We start from the raw sequence: 25,686 nt of genomic DNA, 5'->3' as shown, positions 1-25,686 counted from the left end.
GGGATGGTGGTGGGGCAGGGGGTGTGTGTCTCCCAGCACTTTGAAGGTGAAAGTAGTGTAACAGGGTTACTGTCCTGGCTGGGGGAGTGGGTGTTCTCTGCAGGGCCGGCTCCAGGGTTTTGGCCACCCCAAGCAGCCAAACAAAAACAAAAAACAAAAAGCCGCGATCGCGATCTGCGGCGGCAGTTCGGCGGGAGGTCCTTCGCTCCGAGCAGGAATTGCCGCCGAACAGCTGGACGTGCCGCCCCTCTCCGAAGTGGCCGCCCCAAGCACCTGCTTGGTAAGCTGGTGCCTGGAGCCGGCCCTGGTTCTCTGCACACCCACATGCAGCCCATCAAGAGGGTGGCTGCTCCCGGGGGGACCCCATCTCAGAAAGTAATCTTGGGAGGAAATTCTTGGCAGCGTGTGCATGTCCTGTCTCCGGGAGAAAGGGAAACTGGTATCAGCAGCTCCAGCAGTGGGAGGGGAACTGCCCTGGGAGAAACGGAGGTGGTTCTGTTGTTCACTGATCCCATGCCTACGTCTTTACTGGGGGAACAGGCCTGCCTCTGCTAGCTCCCATGAGGTCACATAATACTGGGTATACAAGGGCTAAGCATTATGGCCAATGATTTCAGCTACGTCTGCTGATTTGAGGCGCCCTGGTTTGTGGGCTTTCAGCTGCAGGTGTGGGGAGCCGATAGCTCCTGCTGACTCTTTGGAAAATCAGGCCTGGGGTGTCTGACATTGGGCACTTGGAGGCCTCCTTTGGAAATCTGACTGCAGAGAGTTAACTTGCTATTTTAAGGGTGGGAGGGGATGCTTGAGGCGAGGCTGTAGCTGTATTTCCTTCCTTCCTGATCACTTAACATCACCCTGTAATTTCATTTTAAACTGCAAACCAGGAAGCGTAATTACAAGAAATCCTTTCCATGCAGTAGCACTGAGGAATGCTCCAGTCAGAGTGACATTCCCCAAGGCCTCCACAAGAGGGTGATGTGCCCACGCACATGGCGCCTCACAGCTAGGTACACAGGCAAGCTCAGATCTCCCAATATTTTAACAAGGGGCTTCCACAAACTTTAGTCCAGGTGCCAGGGACACAGGCGCTGGCAGAGAAGCTGAGGGGCTCGGCAGCATCGTCTTCTGAGCAAACGGCTGGGCTGGGCGTGGTTGTGTAAAACACTCCGAGGACTCGGGTGGTATCACGGGTCTGAAGTGAGGGCTGGGGTGTCAGGGGAGGTGGGGGTACCGGGGGGAAGGGATCACGCAGACACCCCACTGAATCCTAGGCACGGGACACCCCTAGTAGGTCAGTTTGTCCCATCCCTCCCCCCACACTCTCATCCACACAAAGCAGGAGTGTGCCCGGCAGGCTGTTCTCCGGGACTTGGCTCAGTTTGCAGATCTCGGAGTTCCCACCATTTCCTTTGGCCAACGATGTCACCGTCTGAAGAGTCTCACCAGGAGGCTGGGTATGGGGGGAACCTCCCCCACAGGTTCTTTTGCTTTGTCCTCTCCTTGGTCCTAGGGGTACTTGGGGGGCTGCTGTGCTCCAAGTGGCTGGAAGGGCCTCGGGCGAGATTCTCTAGGGTTTGAGAACACCCAGCTCTGTTGTGTTCAATACGTGGATCTGATAGGGCACTGGTTGACACTGTACTGTTGTGTGTCTGCTTTGCCCTTATTGGAAAGGTAGGTGTGTGCGTGTGTACGTACGTACGTACGTACGTGCCGTCCTCTAGCTCAGCCTGTTCCCTCTGTGGAGCCAGGTCATTATTGCATGACAACCCCCAAGGGCAAATATTACACTGCTCAGCTGGGGTTAAGGTGGGCAGTGAACTAAGCCTGAATGTGGCTGGCTGATTTCCAGAGGAATCCGGGGTCTATCCTGAATATTCTGCTCAGGCCCTCAGGCCATGGCATTTTGAGTAGCAGCTTTGGAGGAAATACTGACGCGGGTTGTTTCCCCAGGGATCGAAGTCAGGAAGATGGAGCTCAGCCGGCAGGAGCCCAGCAGTGACGTGTATCTGATCCAAAGCCAGGAGGCAGGCGGGCCTGACCTCATAGAAGTTCCCCCTGAAGAAGTAGAAAGACTTAAAGCCAAAGGTAGGGTGAGGGCCGGGTCCTGCATCCTGGACGGACCCTCCCTGACTCCACTTAGAGGAGGGAAGCTTCATGCAGCAGCTTCGTAAGGGGCTGGCGGTAATACCTGAATTAACATATTCTGCCCAAATTCCGTGTGGCAAGCAGCTGTACGGGGGCTGTTCTCAGGGAGAGAGAAATGGGTCTGGGTCTCAGAGCGCTCCACGAACAGGTACTTCAGAGACTGCAGCAGTGTGTGCGAACACGCCACCCAAATGCCTCCACTCGGACCTGGAGAGACGGGGCTTGGCTCCTGGCCCTTGTACTGCCTGGCTTCTCACTGCTGTGATGGACAGCCTGGGGGTATGGCTGTGTGATAGGGAGTGAGACTGCTCAGCGCTGAGACCCACCAGCTCCTGTCACACAACCCACCCAACAGCCTTATCGGGGCAAATGACTTTCAGTCATGGCCAACTTGGGGTTGGGTCAAAGCTGGTGGCAGAGCCGTCCCTAGGTACAGTGAATCGGGGTGATCGCTCCGGCCCCATGCTTTGGGGGGCCCCCCGGGCCAGCACGATTGGCCAGCATGATCGGTCCCGGACGTGACAGATTCATCACGTCCGCCCCGGGCCCCGCACCCCCTTAGGGACAGCGCTGGCTGGTGGCACCGGCCATGGCCTCATTGCCCATCTCCTAGGCCAGCCAGTTCCCCCGACACGAACTCTGCCACAAGCACCAGAGACGGACCGTCCTTTGCTCCCGGCACTGTCGTCTCTTGCGAGGCAGTTGCTGGAGGGGAAATGGAGGAGGGAGTAGAGCCGTTGTGTACGAGGATTTCTCTGGGACATCGTAAGGCCAGCTGAGACGTGTCCTGTTTTTCGTAGGCACTTGGCTGGCTCCCATCGCCGCAGGGTCTGAGCTGCTCAGTCTTTAGTGACTTTGTCCTGGCCATAGCCCTGCGGGGGAGGGATGTTCTGGGATTCCCATTGCACTGGTGTGGAACTAGGGACTGTCACAGAAGTGAAACTGCCATTGCCTCAAAGTTTTGGGCTTGTTTGAAATTAAACTTCAAAGGGAGTTGCAAGGGGGCGAACCCAGAGGCCGTAACCCTGGACATGGCTGTTTGCATGGGGGACTGTGGCTCACATCGACCGGATGAGTTTCTGTCAGCTCTGCCCCCGGCCCCGGGCTGGACCACCCCAAAGGAGACCACTGGCACTTACAGCAGGCCGAGCGTCGTCATCAGGGGTACCGAGCGGAGGCTTTTTCACTTCTCCCGCTCCATTGTCTCTGTTCAGGTCTCAGCAGAGTCACTGCGATCAACACGTGGTACGGCCACTCCTCCCTCCAGTGCTTCCTCCCGGGGAGCAGCGCCGTGTTCCAGGACGTGGCCGCGTCTGACGGAGGACGGCGGTGAGTGCGCGTTCGCCTGGTCGTTGCACTGCTCACCCCCAGACAAATGGGGATGCGCCAGTCAGACCTGGCCAGGCCCCGGGAGTCCGCAGCAGTGTCAGTGCTTTGGGTGTCCTCCCGCTGCCGCAGCCACATGCAGCCAATCGTTCGGCACAGAAAATGTCTCCCAGAACCAGGGGCCAGGCTAGACTCTGGCCCCAGGGCGCATGGCCTTGTGCTAAAGAGGGGAGAGGGCTAGTCCCTTCTATGGTGGCTGGCAGCTAAGACCCTGCCGAGGGACCCAGAGGGGGCCCTCTCCTGGGCAGGGTTACCGCTGCAGAAGGACGTGGACGAGCCTGCAGAGATCTCCTCTCGCTGGGATGATTTAACAGTGTCCAGAAAGAACTGGCCCAGTCCCCATCTCAGTTCGGTGGCTGAATTTGAAGCAGAGGTTCCTGGGGCTGGGGCAGTGCAGATACTGGAGGGGCACCAGGCCGGAAAGTGGCTTGGGCAAAGCACTTGCCGTCTCAGGCTGCAGCCGCCGTGCACCTGGCTGTTCTCCTGGGAGCTCTGGGAGCACTAGGTGGGGACAGCATCCTGTCACCTCCAACAGGCCAGCTGCTCGCTCTCGCCTCCTGCCTTTCGCTCTTTTACTGGTGCTGCTCCGGCTTGGGATGATTTAACCTGAAGCCTCATTTACGTTAGCCATGGGGGAGGGGCTGCGTGTTTTTCGTTTGCCTGCTAACCCCCAATCTGTTCTGTCCTAAAGATCCCTGTGCCTGCATCTGAACAGCTCGCCCTGAAGCAAAGGGCAGGTGGCTCTGATCACTCCAGCCCCAGGGTCACTGCTTGGTAGACAGAGACCCTGAGCTCCCCTTGCCCAGGCTGCCAGCCCAGCTGTGTCTCACATCACCTGGGTAGAACTGACCTATGGCACATGCCCCTGGGAGGTAGCCTGGAGTTAGGGTTTAGAAGAGCTGGGAAAAGTCGCCTCTTTCTCTGGCCGTCACAGCCCTGCATGTTAATATGAGCAAGAAAAGTATCTACGGGTACATTAGCTAAGGTACATCAACACAGTTTCATCAGCTGGGGCAGAAGGGCATCTTCCCCATGGGGGGGGGGGGGAGTCCACTATGGAAAGGCGATGCCTTCCTGGAAGCGTTTGCATTGGTGACAGGACACTAGGCTAGATAAGCCATTGGCCGCCTTTGTTCCAGCATCGGGGGCCCCTCCTGTTGATTGTACCCTGGGATGATTGTTTCCTTGTCAGTGTTCGCCGCAAAGATTTTATTCATCGGTTTAAGAAATGACCCCGCTGCTCAGCTCTCCTGTGTCTGTGAAGGTTCTCTCTGTCCCCAGGTATCTGAGCACACAGGTGGGCTCTGCCATTATTTCATCCACTCTACGCAGCGACTACCAGGAGATCAGCACATCTGTACGCTATCGCCTGCAGCACCGCACCCAGGTACCCCGGGGCGATGCTCCTCCTCTGTCAACGATGGAAGAGAGCAAGAGCAAATAGAGACCGCATTGCAGAGTCCTAGCCCAGAGACAGGGACTGCCCTGCGACCTGGGGAGACCGTGAGCCAAGCCTGTCTCCTAGGAGTCAAATTCCCTTTGAATTTAAAAATTCCCAAGTTTGCCTCTGACTCGTCTCAGACCCAAGCCAGCTTCCGGGGGCAGGGGTGAGACTGGGTCTGGCTGATTGTGCACAGCTAGAAACCAAATGTGGGGAACAGGCCTGGGTTAGCGCATTGGTCGAGTTACAGCACACCCTGGAGTGTCTGATCGCCTCTTCTCTGTCTCCGCCTGCAGGACCCGCCTGAGAAGCTTGTGGAACCGATCTGCGCTTTCTGGAACTTCAGCATCAGGTGCCTTTTTCCAGTTAAAACTCGCAATTTCTGAGTCGTTCCTGCCCCCCCTCCCCCCGAACAAATAACCCGGTGGGTGAGTTCGCTTCTCCCTGCAGAGTTGGGTGGGGACTGGGCAAAAGCAGACCTGTCTTGCAAAGAAAATATGCTGGCACAGTCGCTAGCATCACTGTGGACAGCTCAGTGGCTCCTTACGGCTTAGGCAAAGGCTGTCCCAGCTCCCCCTACATTTCAAGGTGTCTCCAAGGGAACGTGCTGGCCAAAGGCTTGGTCCTCCCACTCTTCCCAAGGGGGTGGGACTGGAAACCTCCTGGGTCATGTTGGTTTGATTTGAGTGTTTAGGAAACACTCAGCGATGAACCCGCGCAGCTCTTCCCCACTGCTGCTGTCGGGAAGTAACGAACCGTTGTTACGACCAGTTTAAAAATGGAGAAACTGAGGCCCAGCATCTGACTGACCTGGGCAAAGCGGTCAGCCCCCCAAGTGACATAGCTGGAACTGGGAGTTCCCCTCTCCCCATCCCACTTGCGGGCTAGGAGCGTCCACTGCTTGTCGGGTCAGTGAGGGAGGGCTGGGGATTGGCATCTTTGGAGGTAAGAGTTCAGGCTGGTCAGGTCCTACGCAAGTCTGAAACATGTCTGGAGTCATCAAAAAATGAGGGCACTGGCTTTTCTGACTAACTTCACACCTTAGACAGCTGGGAATCAGCGTGCCCAGCTCCCTCCGTGCTCTAAATCCAGGGCAGATCCAGGCGGTGTGTGAATTACTCCTTAAACTCCAGTAGCCTGGATGGTGCACAGTCTGTCAGCTCTCGTGCATTTCTCGCACTGCTTGTGCTGTACAGAACACGCTCACCGGGGGAGTGGCCTGGCACAGACAGAGTTCTCCAAGCCCCTTTGCCTTTGCCACCAGGGGTGCAGCAAGGATAGAGATGTGACAATGAGAGCACCGGCCCCTGGAAACAAAATGATTGAAAACCCAACCTGTGGGTGAAGCAAGCCTTTAGTTAAATCGGTTTCTGTCCTCTGCCGCATTAAAAATCCCAGGTCTCTCTGTGCTCTGACATCCAGACCTGCTGCAGTTGAGTTCTCTCCTGGGATGATTTACTTTGGAAAAGTTACTCACAAGCAAGTGACCTTTCATGGAGTACGAGAGACTAAAACATAAAGCTCTGGTTAATTACGGCTCCTGCAATTACGGCAAAGAAGGGCTGGGCTGAGAGTTATAGCACAGCAGGAATGCAGGGTGCGAACACTTCATGAATACTGTCTGGCACCGGGTTGTGTATTTTACTATACATCACTGTGGTGATGGCAGTGGGACAATGAAGTTTTATGGATCTGTAATTCAATCATTTGAATCCCCAAGCCACAGGCTCAATGTGTTGTGGCTGATGCACAGAACTGATTCTGTGGACGTCGATGGGAGTTTTACCTTTCCTGGGGAGCAGGGCCAGGCATGTGAAAATGTGGTGCTACTGATGAAGGAGGACAAATCTGACAAATTGTGAATACAGCTCACAAGTTTGTGGGTCCATTAAGCACATGGGCGTGTGGGACCGCTGGGTGGCTCGGGCCTTGTCCAGAGCAGGAATGTAGGATGTGTTTGGAAAAATTGTAATTAACATGGTTAGTTTATATAGTTTTAAGCAGAATTTGTGCCTAGTGTAGACCAGGCAAGTCATGGTTATAAATGTGTTAGCTGGTTGTGGGTGTCCTCATCTCCTCTCAGCAATACCCGGCCCAACTAACATGTTTCTAAACACCACCTGCCCAGTGCACACGAGATGCAGAGTCCTGTTAGTTAACACGCCCTCAAACACAGCCTCTTTTCCTCATCTAGACACGGCTTGTCTCCGTTTCTGCTGGATCTCTGAGGAATCCTGGCCAGCAGGGTGTTTATATTGTGCTAACTCCGCTTCTTGAGATATGTCCTCAATGCCCCATCACACCTCAGCACAATTCTGCTTCCTCTGGGAGTGTGAATTTCTCCTGGGAGCTTTGACTTCCCTTTGGGATGACTGGTAATTTCCTTGTATTTTTTCTCTGTCTCTCTTGCTCCATGTTAGCCCAGACACCGGGGGAATGTGGTCCACTGTAGGCTGCTCCATCATAATGTCTCACCTGGAATCCACCGCCTGCTTCTGCAACCACACCACCAACTTTGCAGTGCTGCTGCAGGTGTATGAAGTGCAGGTAAATGAGCAAAATCTCATTAAATGATCGGGCACACTCTGCAGCCATTAGTGTCTGAACATGGTGATGGTCCTGCCGCTGCAAACAGTACCTGTTTTGTGTGTTTTGGAACAGAGGAGCTCAGAGGAGGAGCTGACTCTGAAGACCCTGACGTTTATTGGATGTGGAGTTTCTTTCTGTGCCCTGATTGTTACATTCATTTTATTCCTGGCAGTCGGGTAAGAAGAATCTAGACATCTGTAGCATTCATTATAGATTAGGGGCGGGGGGAATGATATTTAATGCCTTTAGTTGAGAATGCACATTAGATACTGTTAGCTGTAGCCATTTCATTCCAGTGGGCTCTGTCTGTCTGAAAGCTGTGTGTAGGGGGAGCGGGTTTGTTGTTGCAGGCTTGCTCACCAGTGCTGGGTTTGTTTGTTTTTAATGGGGTAGTCCAGAAGCCCAGAGCTGTGTACACAGGGTTGTTCCCAAGAGCTGGGTGCACACACTGACTGCTTGTCATGGGCGTCGCTGTGAGCTGAGGGCTGCACACACTGTTAGCATACGGGTGCTCATGAATGCAGGGCTGCTGGAATTCATTGTTTAAAATATGACTGTAGAAAGATCACTGCTGCAATTGCAGTGAAAGGAAAAACCATTTCCACAGACCATCGGGGAGACAGATCACCAAGAAGGTTTATAAGGAATAAAACCCCCAGTTCTTTGGGGGCCCTGACAGTGCCACTGACCACAGCCAGTGGGCACTGAATAAGCCCTGAGTGGCAGAGTAACTGCACTGCCAAGAGTATCAAGTATTTTTCCTCTTTTCACCGATGCTTTCCACCCTCTTTGGAATTGCACCTCTGTGATGAGCAGCAGAGAGGTCAAAGGCAACATGGTGGAATCCACATGGCTAGTAAGTGGCTAGTAAGTGGCTAGTAAGAAAATCACACACAGCTCCTACCGAATCCAGCCATGCTTTTTAATGACCAAGGTTTTCCATTTCCCCTTCCTCAGCGTTCCTAAGAGCGAACGAACAACCGTGCACAAGAATCTGATCTTTGCTTTAGCTGCAGCTGAAGCTCTGCTCATGTTTAGTGAATTGGCCAAAACCAACCAGGTAAGAAGGCTAGGAGGCATCTCATCTCACCCAGTAACAGATGCTGCCAGACTTCTTGTTTGCTGTGACATCATGGCTACAGCCCCTAAAACAAAAGCGTAGTCTAGTTTATTAACGATTGCCTGTAATCTGTGTTGAGGAATAAACAGGATCACACTGTCCTTGGGAAGATGCTTTGCACCATATGTAGGAACAGTTCCATTCCCCACTCCTGGCAATATATTTATTTTTAACCCAGAGAATCCTGCAGGAAGAGTCTGCCATGTAAAGTGGCATAAAATACCAGCCTGGGATCACACCACCTCCTGTGACCTCGTAGGCTAAGCAGGGACTGCATTGGTCAGTACTTGCAGGAGAGACTTCTAAGGACAATCCAGATGCTGTAGGCAGTGGTGCTGATTCCCTCCCCTGGAATGCACTGGACTGATGTTCTAGCACTGGGGAGCATGGGGCTGCTAGAGGTGCTGGGCCCGTTCTAAGCTACCTTGGTATCTTCTCCTTCAGGTGGCTTCTTGGACTTAGTGACCTGGGCAATTACACCAGGGATGAGTTTGGCCCATCCTCTCTGCTTAAATTGTCCCAGTACTGTCAGTGCGCTACAGTGTTCTCCTTCCCTTCTGTTACACAGCATTGCTGTGAGCTGTTCAAGACCTGCCTTTGACCTAAGAGCTGATTGCATTTCCATGGTGGGTGAAGTGATCCTTGTGGATGTTTTGTAAATCAGTTTGTCAGGCACTTTGAGTGCAAGGTGCTCTGTAACTCTCAGCTGGGCAAAGCACAGTCTGGACGTCCTTGTTTTATAGTTGTATGCAATCGTCCTGGTATCATTTGTATTTAAATGCCCAAATGGGCAAATATTCGGCAGCATGTTCAGGAGTCTCATAGACTCATAGACTTTAAGGTCAGAAGGGACCAATATGGTCATCTAGTCTGACCTCCCGCATGATGCAGGCCACAAAAGCTGACCCACCCACAACAGAATCCTCCAGCCTGCGACCCCTGCCCTATGCTGCGGAGGAAGGCGAAAAACCTCCAGGGCCTCTGCCAATCTACCCTGGAGGAAAATTCCTTCCCGACCCCAAATATGGCGATCAGTAGAACCCCGAGCATACAGGCAAGATTCTACAGCCGGACCCTCATTTTACCAGCGATGGCACGTTAATGCCTAATTGACTAAAATCACGTTATCCCATCAAACCATTCCCTCCATAAACTTATCAAGCCTAATCTTGAAGCCAGAGAGTCATTCCTCACCCTGCACTACACAGAGTTTGGCAGAAGATTCCTGCCTCCCCCTCACTGAGCTGTCTGAAATTTCTCTTCCCCCAGGTACTGTGCTTTGCTGTCACAGCTTTCCTCCACCTCTTCTTCATGGCGGCCTTTTCTTGGATGCTGGTAGAAGGGCTTCTCCTGTGGAGCAAAGTGGTTGCCGTCAACATGAGTGAAGACAGGAGAATGAAGTTTTACTATGTGACTGGCTGGGGTAAATGGAAACCCATCTGTGTCTTACTCTCAGGAAGACCGTGCATCAATTTCTCTCAAATGACAAATCCTTGTAGAAAAGATTTCAGTGTAACTGATATTGAGTCACAAGTCTGACAAGAGCTTGCATTGACCCGGGGGGTTTACTGGGGACCAGCCTCACCCACAGATTCTCTCCCATCTTTAAATGTCAACCAGCGGATGCTGGAATTTTAGCCAAGTGTCTCGTTGATTTTGTAACCCTTTGTTTTATTAACACAAAGTATTTGCAGAGGGAGACTCTGGTGGTTGACTGCTATCAGAGAGTGTCCCTGAACAGTGGGGCTGGTTCCAGAAACCTGACAATAGTTCTGGCTGGAAAGAGATGCATTTATCGGAATGACTGGATCAGGGCCGTGGGATTTATGTGACTATATTGGGGTTCTGGTAAGAGTGTCTGGAGTTCATGTGACTATGCTGAGAGACAGACACCAAATTGGCATTGTTTGTCTTTGATTGTACTGCTTGTTAGGTGTACGTTGCTCATGTCTTGTGACACAGCTTTGGAATGTTTTATGAATGAGAGAATAAAGTGCATAGGATATAAAACATAGTCTAGTTACACAGCATGGGCCAGATTCCCAGCTAGTGTAAATCAGTGCAGCTCCGTTGAGGTCAATGTGGTTACACTGATTTAGGCCAGCTGGGGATCTGGCCCTGTATCTTTAAAGCAACTAACCAGCCAATAGCAGATCTGGCATTTGCTGTCCTCAGTTTTCCTGTTTTTTCAGGCCTGCCAGTCGTTATTGTTGGTGTGACTTTGGCAACTTCATTTAACAAGTACGTGGCAGACAATCATTGCTGGCTGAATGTTCAGACCGATATCATCTGGGCGTTCGTTGGGCCAGTTCTCTTTGTTCTGACGGTAAGCATCAAATCCTTTTGTATAATTCTGGATAGAAGCAATTTCTACTTTTTGTTTTAGGAAAGCAGCACTGAGCTTTGTCAGCCAGAGCCAAAGGGATCCACGATCCTACACAAAGATCTTTTCTAATCTAGGACGATGGTGGCGTTTAGAGTGTCTGAGATTTATTCTCGTTATGGTCCAAATATTTCCCTGTACATGGGGTGAATTCCTGCCAGGAGCTCTGTAAATGACTAAAGGAACGTTTGCAGTTATGCACGAAGCACTGTACAGTTAGATAGGCAGGTACATTATTGTATTTGGAGAGAGTCCTACCATCTAATACCTCAGCAGAAGATACTAGTTACTATGCTGAGGTTACATTACAAAGATGGAGAAGTAAATCGAGTATTGGCCACTGTCTGCCAGGATGCTGGACTCGATGGTCCAAAGGTCCAATTCAGCATGGCAAAACCTGTGTCCTTTTAATGACTCCACCATCATAATACAACAAAGCGATGCTAGAGGAAGGTGAAATGTTTAAAGGCAACAGAGCCAGTAGACATCTAATAATGAACCTGTTGGACCGGGGTCTGTACAGATACCTTTGCTTGTGCGAACTGAGCTCTTTACTGGCCTCAAGACTCCCACAAGCTGATTGTTCTATAAGATGCAAACTTAACTGCATGGAAGACCCAGCAGACACACCTGCCCCATTAGAGCTCATTTAAAAATGCAATAGCCTGTTCTGGTGCACAAAGCTAGTGGCTCTTTTCTGACTCGCAGGTAAATACCTTCGTGCTGTTCCGGGTGGTGATGGTCACAGTGTCCAGTGCACGGAGGAGGTCAAAGATGCTGACCCCCAGCAGCAGCCTGGAGAAACAGATTGGAATCCAGATATGGTGAGTCAGGGGAGCAGTTGACTTTCATGCTGATGGTTGCATTGGGTTGTACTTGGATATCATTGTGAAGTCTTTACTGGGCTTGGATAGAATCCTGTCCCTGAAGGATCTGGCGTACGGCCACATGCTGTGTGTAATGGCAGCTTCTAAAGGCAGGAACACGATCCAGATTTTTCTCCTCCAGAGTAATTATGCATTTCATCTGTATAGTATTTCAGAAGCAGTGCAACAGTCTATGCCCAGCAATCTGTGCTCTGATGAATGGGACACCAGGAAATAGGACCAACACTGTCACACTTAGGTGCCGACACTTAGTCTCCTAAATCAGTGATTCAGGTGGGGAGCATCTGCAGTTCCCATTGAAATTAAAGGGTAAGAACATAAGAGCAGCCATACTGGGTCACAGCAATGGTCCATCTAGCCCAATATCCTGGCTTCCAACAGTGGCTGGTGCCAGATGCTTCAGAGGGAATGAAAAGAACAGGGAAATTATCAAGTGATTCATCCCCTGTTGTGCAGTCCCAGCTTCTGGCAGTCAGATGTTTAGGGACACACAGAGCATGGGGGTTGAATCCCTGACTGTCTTGGCTAATAGCCATTGATGGACCTATGAATTTGCCTAATTGTTTTTGAACCCACTTCTACTTTTGGCCTTCATAATATCCCCTAGCAATGAGTTCCACAAGTTGACTGTGCATGAGGTGAAGAAGTACTTCCTTACGTTTGTTTTAAACTTGCTGTCTTAATTTTATTGGGTGACTCCTGGTTCTTGTGTTGTGAAGGTGTAAATAACATTTCCTGATTCACTTGCTCCACACCAGTCACTTTATTGTGCTTTATGGTATGCCTGGCTGCTAGCATCACAGATGGGAACAACGGGTTGGACTGTAATTTGTTGACTTCAACCAAGTTCAATTCTAATGGACACCGGTGCCAGTGCTAGCAGGACTGAGTCCAGTGTTCCTTAAGCAAGTTCTTCTCCCAGTGCTGTCAGACTGGCTCAGCTGCTGGAACATAAACACCTTGTCCAGCCTGAATCCAGGCAGCAATGGCAGCTCTGTCTGGGATTCCCAAGGAGTCTGAGGGCGTTCTGCTCCTGAGTTGTGTGCACTGCATAAACCCTATGGAATACCAGAAACCTGGAATGGCAGGGAAGAAGGTGCTGTGGTTAAAAAAAACTGGACTGAGATTTGGGAGATCTGGGTTTCTGTTTAGCTCCTCCACAGTCCTCCGGAGTGAGTTTGGGCACGTAGCTTTCTTGCTCTGTGCCTCAGTTTCCCCATATGCTAAATAGGGATAATACAGGGGGATTGTTAAAATAAATCCCTAAGGACTTGGGAGGCTCTCAAATACTATAGCACTGAGTCTATATAAGTGCCTGTCTGGAGAGCTGGCTTTGGTTTTGGTGACATGCATGGGGAAGGAAATGGAACATGGATTCCAGTCATCAGTTAATTCAAAGAGATTTTTAAAACTGCTGTTCGAGCTGTTACTTTATCACTCCTTATGAATCTTTATTGTTGTTTGCCGGCGCCAGTCACCATTGCTAGACACACATTGTTCCTCCAGTTGCATAAATAAATTTTACTAAATTTACAGAAGCACAGAGATAGGGTGGTGTTGGAGGGCAGGATGACACACACATGCTAATAAAACAAATACAGAAGCCCTCTTGGCAACGGCGAGCAGGGGGAGATTGGCTGCTTTCTTGTGTCTAATGATGTCAAAGAGTTCCCTTATAGCTCACTTGTAATTATAAATAAAGAGCAGGGGTGGCTGAGCGGGGGTTGGGAGATAAAGCATGTGGCATTTCTCCTCTGGCTTTCTGGGGTGGCTACATTATGTTTTCAAAGCATTTCGCAACCCCTTCTCCTGGTCCCTCCCTCTTGCCATGTCCAATCACTGCACACAGCTTAGCTACTGGGGGAGCCATTTGTGCTGCCTTGCAGGAGGCACTTCCCTGCACCTGCCCCGGAGGACAGCCTAATGCTCCAGGGGAGGAGATCTCTAGTGCACAGGGTGTGCCCACAGCAACGAAATGGGAGAATCTAAACATCCGAGCATCAGCCAATGTCCCCTCAAACTAAGGTGTCTTCCAGGGCTGTTGTCTCTCACATTGCCTGTAACCTCAGAAAGACCCAGCAACATGCTCAAAGCGAAAAGCTGTTTAATTTTTCAGGACAAGGGCAAAACCCTCTAGTCGTACCCCGAAGTGAAGCCAGGGAGAAGGCAAGGCTGGATGCTGGGGAGGGCTTTGCTCCCAGGTCCCTGGAGGGAGGTGCAGGGAGCAGTGTAACCCAAGGATGCAGAGCAGGATGGCGATACAGCCAGAGAAGTGGCAGATGGATGCTGCTAAGAGGCAGGGCAGGGATGGGACTGGCAGGGCCTCTGCTTCTCCTGCTCCCCTACGTTTCCCCCGGCCCCGAATGAGGGAGGTTTGCCATGAGTCCAAGTCACTTTGAGTTTCTTTTTCTAACAGGGCCACAGCCAAGCCCATCTTGGTGCTGCTGCCAGTCCTGGGCCTGACGTGGGTTTGTGGGGTCCTGGTTCACCTCAGCATCATCTGGGCTCATGTCTTCATTGTGTTGAACTCCCTCCAGGTAAGTCCCCGCCCAGGTGACTGGGAAGCTTGGAGCACCAAGAGACAGAGCCCCCCGGCTGAGTTACTAGTGTCTGTGAGACACTAGAGCTAATCAGGCACTTAATGAACTACCCGGCCCCTCCAGTCCCATCTAACAACTGGCATGCTGGGTGGGAGGGGGAGGAGGAGGCACCATGGGGAATGGACACTCTCCAGCAAGGAAAAGCCTGAGGAACTTAGTCCCTTGGTAAGCAAGGTTAAAACTCTCAGTCGGTATCCTCAGGATTATGTCTCCGCACTGTGCAGGTAAAGACACCATCAGAGAGTAAAGGCCTCTCCCTTCCTGCCTGGAGACAGAAACACCCCAATGTCCTGAGGCTCCTTGGCTCGGCGGGTGGGGATTAAAACTAAATGTGGTTAGTGGCATAAATTTCCATCTGATGTTTCCTCTGCAGTGTCTTGACACTAGAAATACAAGAATGGGGTTCACAGCTGAGAGGTGTGTGCATCCCCCCAAGCACATTGCTGCAGCATGAAACAGTTCTAAACAGATAGCTGTGAAATGAGGCCATTGCCCTGTTACGGGGGGCCACGGGGACTCGCCAGGTGCAATGAGCAGCCGATTTCTTGCAGAAAGCAGAAACCCACCCGCACCCTGGCTGGTGCAAGGCCTTCACCCACCTGACCTAGAGTTCTGTTGTATCGGGTGGTTTCAGTTCTGTTCTCTTCAGGTTCTTACACCCAGGCTTCTCACCAGAGTATTGGAGTTCTGGTAAAATACATAAGAGCCTGGTGGTTAATTGCATTTTGATAAAAGCTTGAACTGGAGTTGAACAAAGTTTTATATTCCTTGCTGCACATAATTGTATTATTCCAAAGCAACAGTTTTACCTATTTATTTACCTGGTGTGACTCTCACAATTTCACTAAAAAGGGGCCGATCCAAGGCTCTCAGTGCCTTTGTCGTATGGTTTCAGAGTAGCAGCCGTGTTAGTCTGTATCCGCAAAAAGAACAGGAGTACTTGTGGCACCTTAGAGACTAACATCCGAAGAAGTGGGCTGTAGCCCATGAAAGCTTATGCTCTAATAAATTTGTTAGTCTCTAAGGTGCCACAAGTACTCCTGTTCTTTTTGTCGTATGGTGCATTAAATTATAATCAGAAGTACCCATCTCCATTAACCTGTTCTATGCATTTGAACTCCAGTCATCCGAAAACCTGCAGAAGGAAGACTGATTAAGTCATTATTAAGGCCTAATTTTCAAACCAGGCACCTGGATTTGGGAGCACACTTTTTCATCCATAATTTATTTGCGCTTTTCCTCAAAATCTGTTGCATTTGCAAAATTACACCTGCAAAAAATGGAAGCCAGGTTTGGAGATCTGACCCTTTATGGCCAGCTTTTAAACTACTGTGGTGGTTTCTCATCATCCATATAATAGACCATCAGTTTAAGAACATAAGAGCGACCATACTGGGTCAGACCAATGGTCCACCTAGCCCAGTATCCTGTCTTCCGACAGGGGCCAATGCCAGATGCTTCAGAGGGAATGAACAGAACAGGGCAGTCATTGAGTGATCCGTCCCTTGTCATCCACTCTCAGCTTCTGGACAGTGCGTTGTGTGAAGAAGTACTGCCTTGTGTTTGTTTTAAAGTCCTGGCAAAATACAGCTTTAGTGAAATGAAATTATTTCAGGTCCTTTATCTAGGTAATTATATGGTTTCCATTGCCATGGAATCTGAGCCTCTAACCCAGGGGTCGGCAACCTTTCAGAAGTGATGTGCCGAGTCTTCATTTATTCACTCCAATTTAAGGTTTCGCGTGCCAGTCATACATTTTAACGTTTTTAGAAGGTCTCTTTCTATAAGTCTATAATATAGAACTAAACTATTGTTGTATGTAAAGTAAATAAGGTTTTTAAAATGTTTAAGAAGCTTCATTTAAAATTAAATTAAAATGCAGAGCCCCCGGACCGGTGGCCAGGACCCGGGCAGTATGAGTGCCACTGAAAATCAGCTCACGTGCTGCCTTCGGCACCCATGCCATAGGTTGCCTACCCCTGCTCTAACCCCATGAAATAGGGAAGCGCTGTGATTCCCGTTGTACGGGTGAGAGACTTGTGATCACGCGGGAAGACTGTGGCCAGCCAGCTAGTGCTAGGCACCGACTGTTCCAGCCCAGGTCTCACGCTGTCAGACTGGTGGGGTTACTGTGCTAGAGATGTTTCAGAGTAGCAGCCGTGTTAGTCTGTATCCGCAAAAATAACAGGAGTACTTGTGGCACCTTAGAGACTAACAAATTTATTAGAGCATAAGCTTTCGTGGGCTACAACCCACTTCTTCGGATGCATATGCATCCGAAGAAGTGGGTTGTAGCCCACGAAAGCTTATGCTCTAATAAATTTGTTAGTCTCTAAGGTGCCACAAGTACTCCTGTTATTTGTGCTAGAGAGACAGTACACAGGGAATTCTTCAGGCTAGGCTAGCTCGCTGTTTCCTCCAGAATGGGAGGTGTTTTCAGGATAAGCTCAGTGGTCCCATCGCTTTTCCAGTGTGATAGTGTTCTAATGTCCGGAGGCATTTCTCACCTCTGGAGAACCAATGGGCTTTTCCAAGCTGTTGTTCAGCATCTGAGGAACCTAAGTAAATAATAATGAGGTGTGAAATGCAGCCCTGAGCAGAGTGTTTATTTAACGCTCCCTGCAGCCCCCTCCCTGAATCTCTGGGCTGGCTGACTGGTGTCACAGTTTTGCCGTTTAAATCTTCTCTCTCATAATTAAATTTCCTGATATTAAATCATGGTTTTGGAATGACACTTCTAAATTTATATCCTCATAAAATATCTCAGCTGAGCTTTGTTTTGGTCATTTACCGGAGAATTTACTACTGTGTAACGTTTCATTTTAATGAAGCTCCGAGGCAGACATTCTAATTGCAGCTTGCCTCAGTGAAACAAGCCCAACTCCTACACACACTATGAACTCCAGCACTGACATCAAGAATAGTGCTCATCAGGGATGGTCCACGTACAACCCTTTGAGATGTCTGGCCCAGCACTTCTCTACCTGGTGTCTAATTGTGGCTAAACAGACATTATTCCTGGATGTCTCACATTCCGGGTTATTAAGAATCAAGTACATTTCTGGACTAAAACACTTCAGCCTTAAAATCCTTATCTGAGGGGCCCTGCAGCTGATCCCAAAGATGCCCACACTTTGTCCAAGTAGGGCTGCATTAGGAAGACAAGGGCTGGGCCTGATTTGCATAACATGGAGTAACTGAGAGACGTTGCAGTCTAGTGGCTGCGGCACTGGGCTGGGAGTCAGGAGACCTTGGTTCTATTCCTGACTCTGCCATTAACTTGCTGTGTGACCTTGGGTATGTTGTGTCGCCTGACTGTGGTGCTGCTTTCCCCTCTCGTGCTATGTCTGTAGGCTCTGCAGGGCAGTGCCCATGTCTCAAGATGGGTTTGTACAATGCCTGTGTGCAATGGGCCCAGATCTTCGTTGGCACCTCTGAGGTTCCCCTGTATTACAAATAGATCGCAGCTGCCATCACCTCTAGTCTGGAAATGGCAGCCCCCAATGTGCTCAGAGTGGAGCATTGTATGCTGGCACCGTAGTGTCTAGGGCATTGGCTCTGGGATGCCACAGATCAGACTTGGTCTGCAGACCACAGGGACTGACTCTTTGCTCTGTGTTTGTACAGCACCGTGGACAACGGGGTCCTGGTCCTGGACCAGGGCTCCCAAACACTACCGCAGTACAACTAACGAATAATAATCCCCCAAGAGAGAATGGAACCACACCACGAACTCTATTTGAAAACAATATTTAATTTTGTTTCTTGGGGTCACAAGTTTGTTGGGTTCCTTAAGGGAATTTAAGGCCATTCCTAGCCCCCATTTGGGAAAGAAAATGGTACCAAGTCCTGTTAGAAATGTAACAGCCAGCGGCTCTCTGCAATCCTGGACGCAGTCCAGCTGAGAAATAGCCATTCACACGACCCCGGCATCAAAGCAGGTCCCCAGATCATGAGTGGAGTAAAGTCACAGAATACACAGCAGGCCCACAATGTGTCTCAAAGTGTCAGCCACGTGGCGTGTGAAAAGCTTGCTAAACCTGGAGAGAAAGCAGCTGTAGATGGAGCTAGAGAAGCACAGTTGGTCCTGACGCTGGCGGAGAGAGAATTATGGATGGGTAAAGGGTGGAATTTTTTATTAAGAGACTGCATTTGTTAATTGTTATTCGATGAGATGAGAGGCCCTTCCCCAATGGAGAGAAGACAGGATCTTTAGCCTGGGGAGCTTACAAACCAAAGGCCTAATACAAACCTCACTGAGGTCAATGGAAAGATCCCCACTGATTTTAATGGGCTTTCTTCAGGCCCTAAGACCCAGGGCCGCCCAGGGGGGGAAGTGGGGCAATTTCCCCCAAGCCCTGGGCCCCGCAGTGGCCCCCACGAGAATATAGTATTCTATAGTATTTCAACTTTTTTTATGGAAGGGGCCTCCGAAATTGCTTTGCCCCAGGCCCCCTGAATCCTCTGGGCGGCCCTGCTAAGACCTCCAGTTCAGGAAGATATTTGAGCATGTGCCTAACTCTAAACACACAGTGCTGTGCCAAATAGTGATTCTTACCTGAAGCTGGGCCCAATTAAATTGGATGCAGGGGCGGACACTGAGCCCTCTGAAATTGGTAAAAAGATTCCCATTGACTTCAATGGGCATTGGATCAGCTCTATGATGTGTGGGGGAAGGGGGAAGGAATAATATTATAATAGTTTAAGTTTGAACTGAAAACAAATTTTTGGGCAAATCAAAAAATCAGAATAAACCCCCTCATTTCAGGTTGAATGATCTGAAATTAAACATTTTGTTCCAATTCTGAGTAGTTTTTAATGTCGAAATTAAAAAAAATAATAATAAAAGGAAATTTCTAAATGAAAAGTCAATTTGAATGGAAAAATCAAAACATTTCATTCTGAAAATGTCCAAACACAACGTCTTGATTTGTTTAAAAGAATTCTTGGTGTTTTTTTTTTTTTACTGAAACAATTTGGCAAAATCGACATAAATTAGTGACAAGTATCAGAGGGGTAGCCGTGTTAGTCTGGATCTGTAAAAAGCAACAGAGTCCTTTGGCACCTTATAGACTAACAGACCTATTGGAGCATGAGCTTTGTGGGTGAATACCCACTTCGTCGACTCTTTGTCGCTTTTTATAAATTAGTGAAATGTTTTGGTTTCACAGAATCTGCATTTTTTTGCCCAAGCAAGTTTTGATGAAAAATGTCACTCAGCTCTACAATAACAACAATGAGATGGCCCCAGATGGCAGTTCCCATCCTTCTGCGCTGCACATTCACATATGCACTTGACAAACTCCTTCACAAACGCTCTGTGATGACTCCGAAATCAGAGGCACTCGAAACCAAGAGAGCAGCCTGGCTGACTCATGTACCGTGCATCCAAAATTTGGATGACACGGATTCAAAGACTTTCGGTGTCTATTTAATTTTTTCCTGCTTTAAAATAGAAAATGGTCCTGATGGCATTTTTGTGAGGTGGGATGGGAGAGGCCTGTGGCCCCCAACTGTGGCATATTTGGCAGGTTTCACTTTAATAATGACTCCAAGTTTCCAGTAGCTGAAATGAAGCCATTATTGCCACGTGTACAAGATGGATAGTTGCTTGAATGAATTTTCTGCCTATTGCTGGAGCTTGTCCAGCTGTGAGGTGCTGCTAACGGGCACATCCGTTTGCTGTCAGATGGTGAAGGCCCAAGGCCGGCCAAAGGCCACCTCTCCATGTTTCTGCTATTAAGGATGTCGAGAGGCTGACAGGAGGCCTGTCGTCTGTAATTAAATATAGTGTCAATGCTTCTTGCCTCCTTCCAACCTCACTGCTGTAAAGGTGTAGCTTGGAGATGAACAGAGAACAGCACCAACACTCTTTAAATCCGCATTAGATTTAAGATTAAAACAAACCTATTTACCAACTGGGACAAAACCCTTCAGAATGGTCAGAATTAAAGAGCGCGGTCTGTGTGTAAGCAAATGGAGGGAAGCGGATTAAAACATGGAGTCCCGCTTCTGGTCCCATGCTGAGCCCCGGAGTCCTGCTGTCCTTCCCAGCTGTGTGCATTTTAACCTCTTCCAACCCCCTGTTCTTGGTCTGCACCATGGAAGAGCTTGTGGTAATTTTCTGTTCATTCCTAGATCCCAGTGTGGAGAACCTGGGCTTGGTGGGGAATCTCCCTTTGTCCTGCCTGCCTCCCCCCAGCCTTGTTCTGTGGATAACATTTCCGCTGCTCCTCCTCCAGGTTCCTCGTTGTCTCTCTGCGGGCACAGGGGGTGCAGGTTCTGCTCTCGTGTTCATTTAGCTCTCATGAACGTGGCCTGATCTGACAGCCCTCGGGGCCGCCCTCCTCTATTTGTCCCCAGGACTTGCAGCACCCGCTTCCTCATTCTGCGCTGCTAATGTGCCTCTCCCCTGGCTGGAAGGGGTCACCTCCGCTGGTGCCAGGGGACTTTACTTTCCATGGCCCATTCAGCCTTGGGCTTCTCTGGTTACACCAGAAACAAGGCTGCCTAGCCGTGGACACTGGGAACTGGTCTGCCATCCCCCATCCTCTTTTCACACTAGTCACTGTGCTGTAGTCCATTGTTGCGAGCCACATTTAGGTCACAATTTTCAGGTGGTGGCAGAGAGTTCAGGGATGAAGGGGATGATCCCTGCATTTTTAAATGCCATCCTCAGGATGAAACAGTTCTTGAGAGTTCATCTATCATGAATCACATTAAACTCCACCGCTGAGGAGAAGCTGAGTGCTGCGCTGAATGGTGTTTGAAGGGGAAAGATTCATATTAGTTCAGCGCTGGTTTTTTCTCTCCATTCAAGCTGCTACTTCTTTTTTCCCCTTTCATTTTTTCTTTCTTTGTCGTCTTCTTAAAAAACAATCTTTGTAATCACTTTGTCATAAATCACAGCAGAGGCGCCCTTGCTTGCAGTATAGTCAAACAGTGGGGCCAGGGGAGTTTAGCTCATGAATATATTGTCTTCATTTGCCTTCTCCCCTTTGCCAAGTAAGGTCATTCTAATTAGAAGATTACCCAGGAGGAGGAGTTGGGATCCTGACCGAAAGGCTACAGAGTAAAGGGAAAGCAGAGATAATAACATCACTTTTCAATCTCTCTCCAGCTTGGCCTATTCAAAAAGATTTCTTCAGCAGATCACCTTTGACTTGTGTTTAAAGTGCATTTGTTTATTCATGTAGCAATGTGGTCGCAGACAACTTTTTGTTGTTGTTGACTTGTGTTCTGGTTGTCTGCGGAAATTCAGATCTGTCTTCAAGGTTAGTCCGCACGTCAATGCCAAATCCGACTAATCGTTCTCCTAACCAGTCAGTGGGGGAAGAAAACGAGCCACTGAAGAGCAGTATTACACGCTGCCATGCTGTGTTAACTGCTAATTGCTGCCCCTTAGCTTGGTACTATGAAGACTGACTGGCCGTCGACAATGGCTTCCATGCTCACTCATGGTTTCAAAAATGGTCAAAGACGGTAAATGCCAGAACGGTGGGTAAAGGTGGCTGCCTCATGAGGGAGTGTTTTATATAACACCAAGTAGTAGTCTTTGGTTTTTATTGACCTAGGAGGTAGGAAGGATAGTCCTGTGGTTGGTCCAGGCCTGGGAGTCATGTGACGTGGCTTCCATTGACATTACTATCCCAGACTCCTTTGTGATGCTGAATAGTCTCTTCACCTTTCTGTACCTCAGTTTCCCCATCTGTAAAATAGGATTACTAACAATAATACTTCAGGGGGGTGGGGGGATTGAGGCTAAATTCACAGATGTCGAACGCTTTGAGATGCTTGACTGGACAGCACTATATTATTACTATGACAGTCTATAAATGTACTAGTAGTGGTGGTGCACACACAGAGGCATCCCTGAATATCAAACAACTGTCTCATGCTACCAGTACTAAAACATCCTTGGAATTTCTAAATAGTAGAGATGATAATTTCCTAACTCAAAAAGTGTAACATCCAACACAGGGGAGTTCCATGTTAGACCTCATCTTGACAGATGAAGAGGAACTGATCATAGAACTAAAAATTAATTAAAAGGAACAGAGGGTCCTGTGGCACCTTTAAGACTAACAGAAGTATTGGGAGCATAAGCTTTCGTGGGTAAGAACCTCACTTCTTCAGATGCAAGTGAGGTTCTTACCCACGAAAGCTTATGCTCCCAATACTTCTGTTAGTCTTAAAGGTGCCACAGGACCCTCTGTTGCTTTTTGTAGTTGGATAGCCATTCACAGTCTTTGTTTAATCCTGATCTGATGGTGTCAAATTTGCAAATGAACTGGAGCTCAGCAGTTTCTCTTTGGAGTCTGGTCCTGAAGTTTTTTTGCTGTAAGATGGCTACCTTTACATCTGCTATTGTGTGGCCAGGGAGGTTGAAGTGTTCTCCTACAGGTTTTTGTATATTGCCATTCCTGATATCTGACTTGTGTCCATTTATCCTCTTGCGTAGTGACTGTCCAGTTCAAACTGTCCTGTTCAGACTGTCCAGACTCCAAAGAGAAACTGCTGAGCTCCAGTTCATTTGCAAATTTGACACCATCAGATCAGGATTAAACAAAGACTGTGAATGGCTATCCAACTACAGAAGCAGTTTCTCCTCCCTTGGTGTTCACACCTCAACTGCTAGCAGAGCATCTCACTCTCCCTGACTGAACTAACCTCGTTATCTCCATACTGATTTATACCTGCCTCTGGAAATTTCCATTACTTGCATCTGAAGAAGTGAGGTTCTTACCCACGAAAGCTTATGCTCCCAATACTTCTGTTAGTCTTAAAGGTGCCACAGGACCCTCTGTTGCTTTTTACAGATTCAGACTAACACGGCTACCCCTCTGATACTTAAAAATTAATAGTCACTTAGGTACAAGTGATCATGACTTGATCACATTTATAATGTGCAAACAGAATAAAGTCCAGACCGGTGATAGATATACTTGGTGCTTTAAAAAGGCCAATTTCACAAAGCTAAAAACAATTATGAGCTAAATCAGCTCCAAGGAAGAATTTAATCAGAAAAATATGAATAATAATTGGGAATTGTTTAAGAACATCAAAAAGCCACAATACCCCACAATTGAGGAAGAAGGCCGTATAGATTTTAAAAAGACCTAAATTAGAGGGGAAGTGAAAGCAGCTATAAAAAATAGAAACATAATATATAATGAATGGAAGAAAAGGGCAGATGATCGTTTTTAATATAAATCAGAAGCTCTAGGAATTATAGAAAATTGATAAGGGAAGCAAAGGGACACAAGGAGAAATGGCCAGCAGAGTTAAGGCCAATAAGGAATTTTTAAAGTATCTTAGGAGAAAAAGAATCCTAACAATGGTATTAGTCCATTACTAGATGCAAAAGATAGAATTATCAATAATAATGCAAAAAAGGCAGAAGTGTTCAATAAATATTTCTATTCTGCATTTGGGGAAAAAACAAATGATGTAGTCACATCATATGATAACACTGTTTCCATTCCACTAGTATCTGAGGAGGATGTTAAACAGCCGCGACTGAAGTTAGACATTTTAAAATCAGTACGTCTGGATTACTTGGATCCAAGAGTTTTAAAATAGCTGGCTGAGGAGCTCGCTGGACTGTTAATGCTGATTTTCAATAAGTCTTGGAACACTGGGGAAGTTCCAGGAGACTGGAAGAAAGCGAATGTTGTACTAATTTTTAAAAAGGATAAACAGGATGACCTGGTATTTACAGGCCTGTCAGTCTGACATTGCTTCCAGGCAAGGTAATGGAGTGGCTGATATGAGACTCAATTAATTAAGAATTAAAGGAGGGTATATCATTAATGACATTATGTTAAATAGATCCTGTCAGATTAACTTGATATCTTTTTTTTTTTGATGAGATTACAAGTTTGGTTGATAATGGTGAGTGTGTTGATGAAATATTTTTAGACTTCTATACAGCATTTGACGTGGTACCATGCTGATATTTTGATTAAAAAACTAGAATGATATAAAATGGACATGGCACACATTAAATGGATTAAAAACTGGCTAACTGATATCTCTCAAAATGTAATTGTAAATCATCATTGATTGGGTGTGTTTCTAGTCAGGTCCCCCCAGCTGTTGGCCCTAGGCTAGTTAACATTTTTATCAAGGTCCTGGAAAAAATATAAAATCATCACCGATAAAGTTAGCCGGTGACGACATTAAATGGGGAGTGGAAAATAATGAAGAGGACAGGTCACAGATACAGAGCAGTCTGGATCACTTGTTAAGCTGGTCACAAGCAAACAATCATAGAATCATAGAAGATTAGGGTTGGAAGAGACCTCAGGAGGTCATCAAGTCCAACCCCCTGCTCAAAGCAGGACCAATCCCCAACTAAATCACGCCAGCCAGGGCTTTGTCAAGCCTGACCTTAAAAACATCTAAGGAAGGAGATTCCACCACCTCCCTAGGTAATGCATTCCAGTGCTTCACCACCCTCCTAGTGAAAAAGTTTTTCCTAATATCCAACCTAAACCTCCCCCACTGCAACTTGAGACCAGTACTCCTTGTTCTGTCATCTGGTACCACTGAGAACAGTCTAGATCCATCCTCTTTAGAACCCCCTTTCAGGTAGTTGAAAGCAGCCTCAAATCCTGCCTCGTTCTTCTCTTCTGCAGACTGAACAATCCCAGTTTCCTCAGCCTCTCCTCAGAAGTCATGTGCTCCAGACCTCTAATCATTTTTGTTGCCCTCCACTGGCCTCTTTCAATTTTTCCCCATCCTTCTTGTAGTGTGGGGCCCAAAACTGGACACAGTACTCCAGATGAGGCCTCACTAATGTCGAATAGAGGGGAATGATCACGTCCCTCGTTCTGCTGGCAATGCCCCTACTTACACAGCCCAAAATGCTGTTAGCCTTCTTGGCAACAAGGGCACACTGTTGACTCATATCCAGCTTCTCATCCACTGTAACCCCTAGGTCGTTTTCTGCAGAACTGCTGCCTAGCCACTTGGTCCCTAGTCTGTAGCAGTGCATGGGATTCTGAGAGTCCATTACTAGATGGAAAATGATGGTGATAAATTGGAGAGGGTTCCAAGAAGAGCCATGAGAATGTTTAAGGGAGTAGGAAACATGAGTGCCATCTATTTAGCTTAACAAAGAGAAGGTCAAA

General features: G+C 48.3%; 1 protein-coding gene across 1 annotated transcript in view; it reads left to right on the top strand.

Moving 5' to 3' along the window:
- ADGRD2 (adhesion G protein-coupled receptor D2) overlaps positions 1-25,686 on the top strand; it is a 49,015-nt gene that overhangs the window by 9,972 nt on the left and 13,357 nt on the right. Inside the window, exons 9-19 of the mRNA XM_065418976.1 lie at positions 1,951-2,085; positions 3,360-3,474; positions 4,813-4,918; positions 5,269-5,324; positions 7,393-7,519; positions 7,634-7,737; positions 8,519-8,621; positions 9,951-10,104; positions 10,874-11,007; positions 11,773-11,888; positions 14,368-14,488. Of these exons, the coding sequence (XP_065275048.1) occupies positions 1,951-2,085; positions 3,360-3,474; positions 4,813-4,918; positions 5,269-5,324; positions 7,393-7,519; positions 7,634-7,737; positions 8,519-8,621; positions 9,951-10,104; positions 10,874-11,007; positions 11,773-11,888; positions 14,368-14,488 (1,271 nt within the window). The remainder of the gene's footprint in view (positions 1-1,950; positions 2,086-3,359; positions 3,475-4,812; positions 4,919-5,268; positions 5,325-7,392; positions 7,520-7,633; positions 7,738-8,518; positions 8,622-9,950; positions 10,105-10,873; positions 11,008-11,772; positions 11,889-14,367; positions 14,489-25,686) is intronic.

Source organism: Emys orbicularis, chromosome 18 (genome assembly GCF_028017835.1).
Source record: "Emys orbicularis isolate rEmyOrb1 chromosome 18, rEmyOrb1.hap1, whole genome shotgun sequence".
Classification (NCBI taxonomy): Eukaryota; Metazoa; Chordata; order Testudines; family Emydidae; genus Emys; species Emys orbicularis.
The sequence above is the reverse complement of the archived record's forward strand: the minus strand, read 5'-3'. Positions and strand labels throughout refer to the sequence as shown.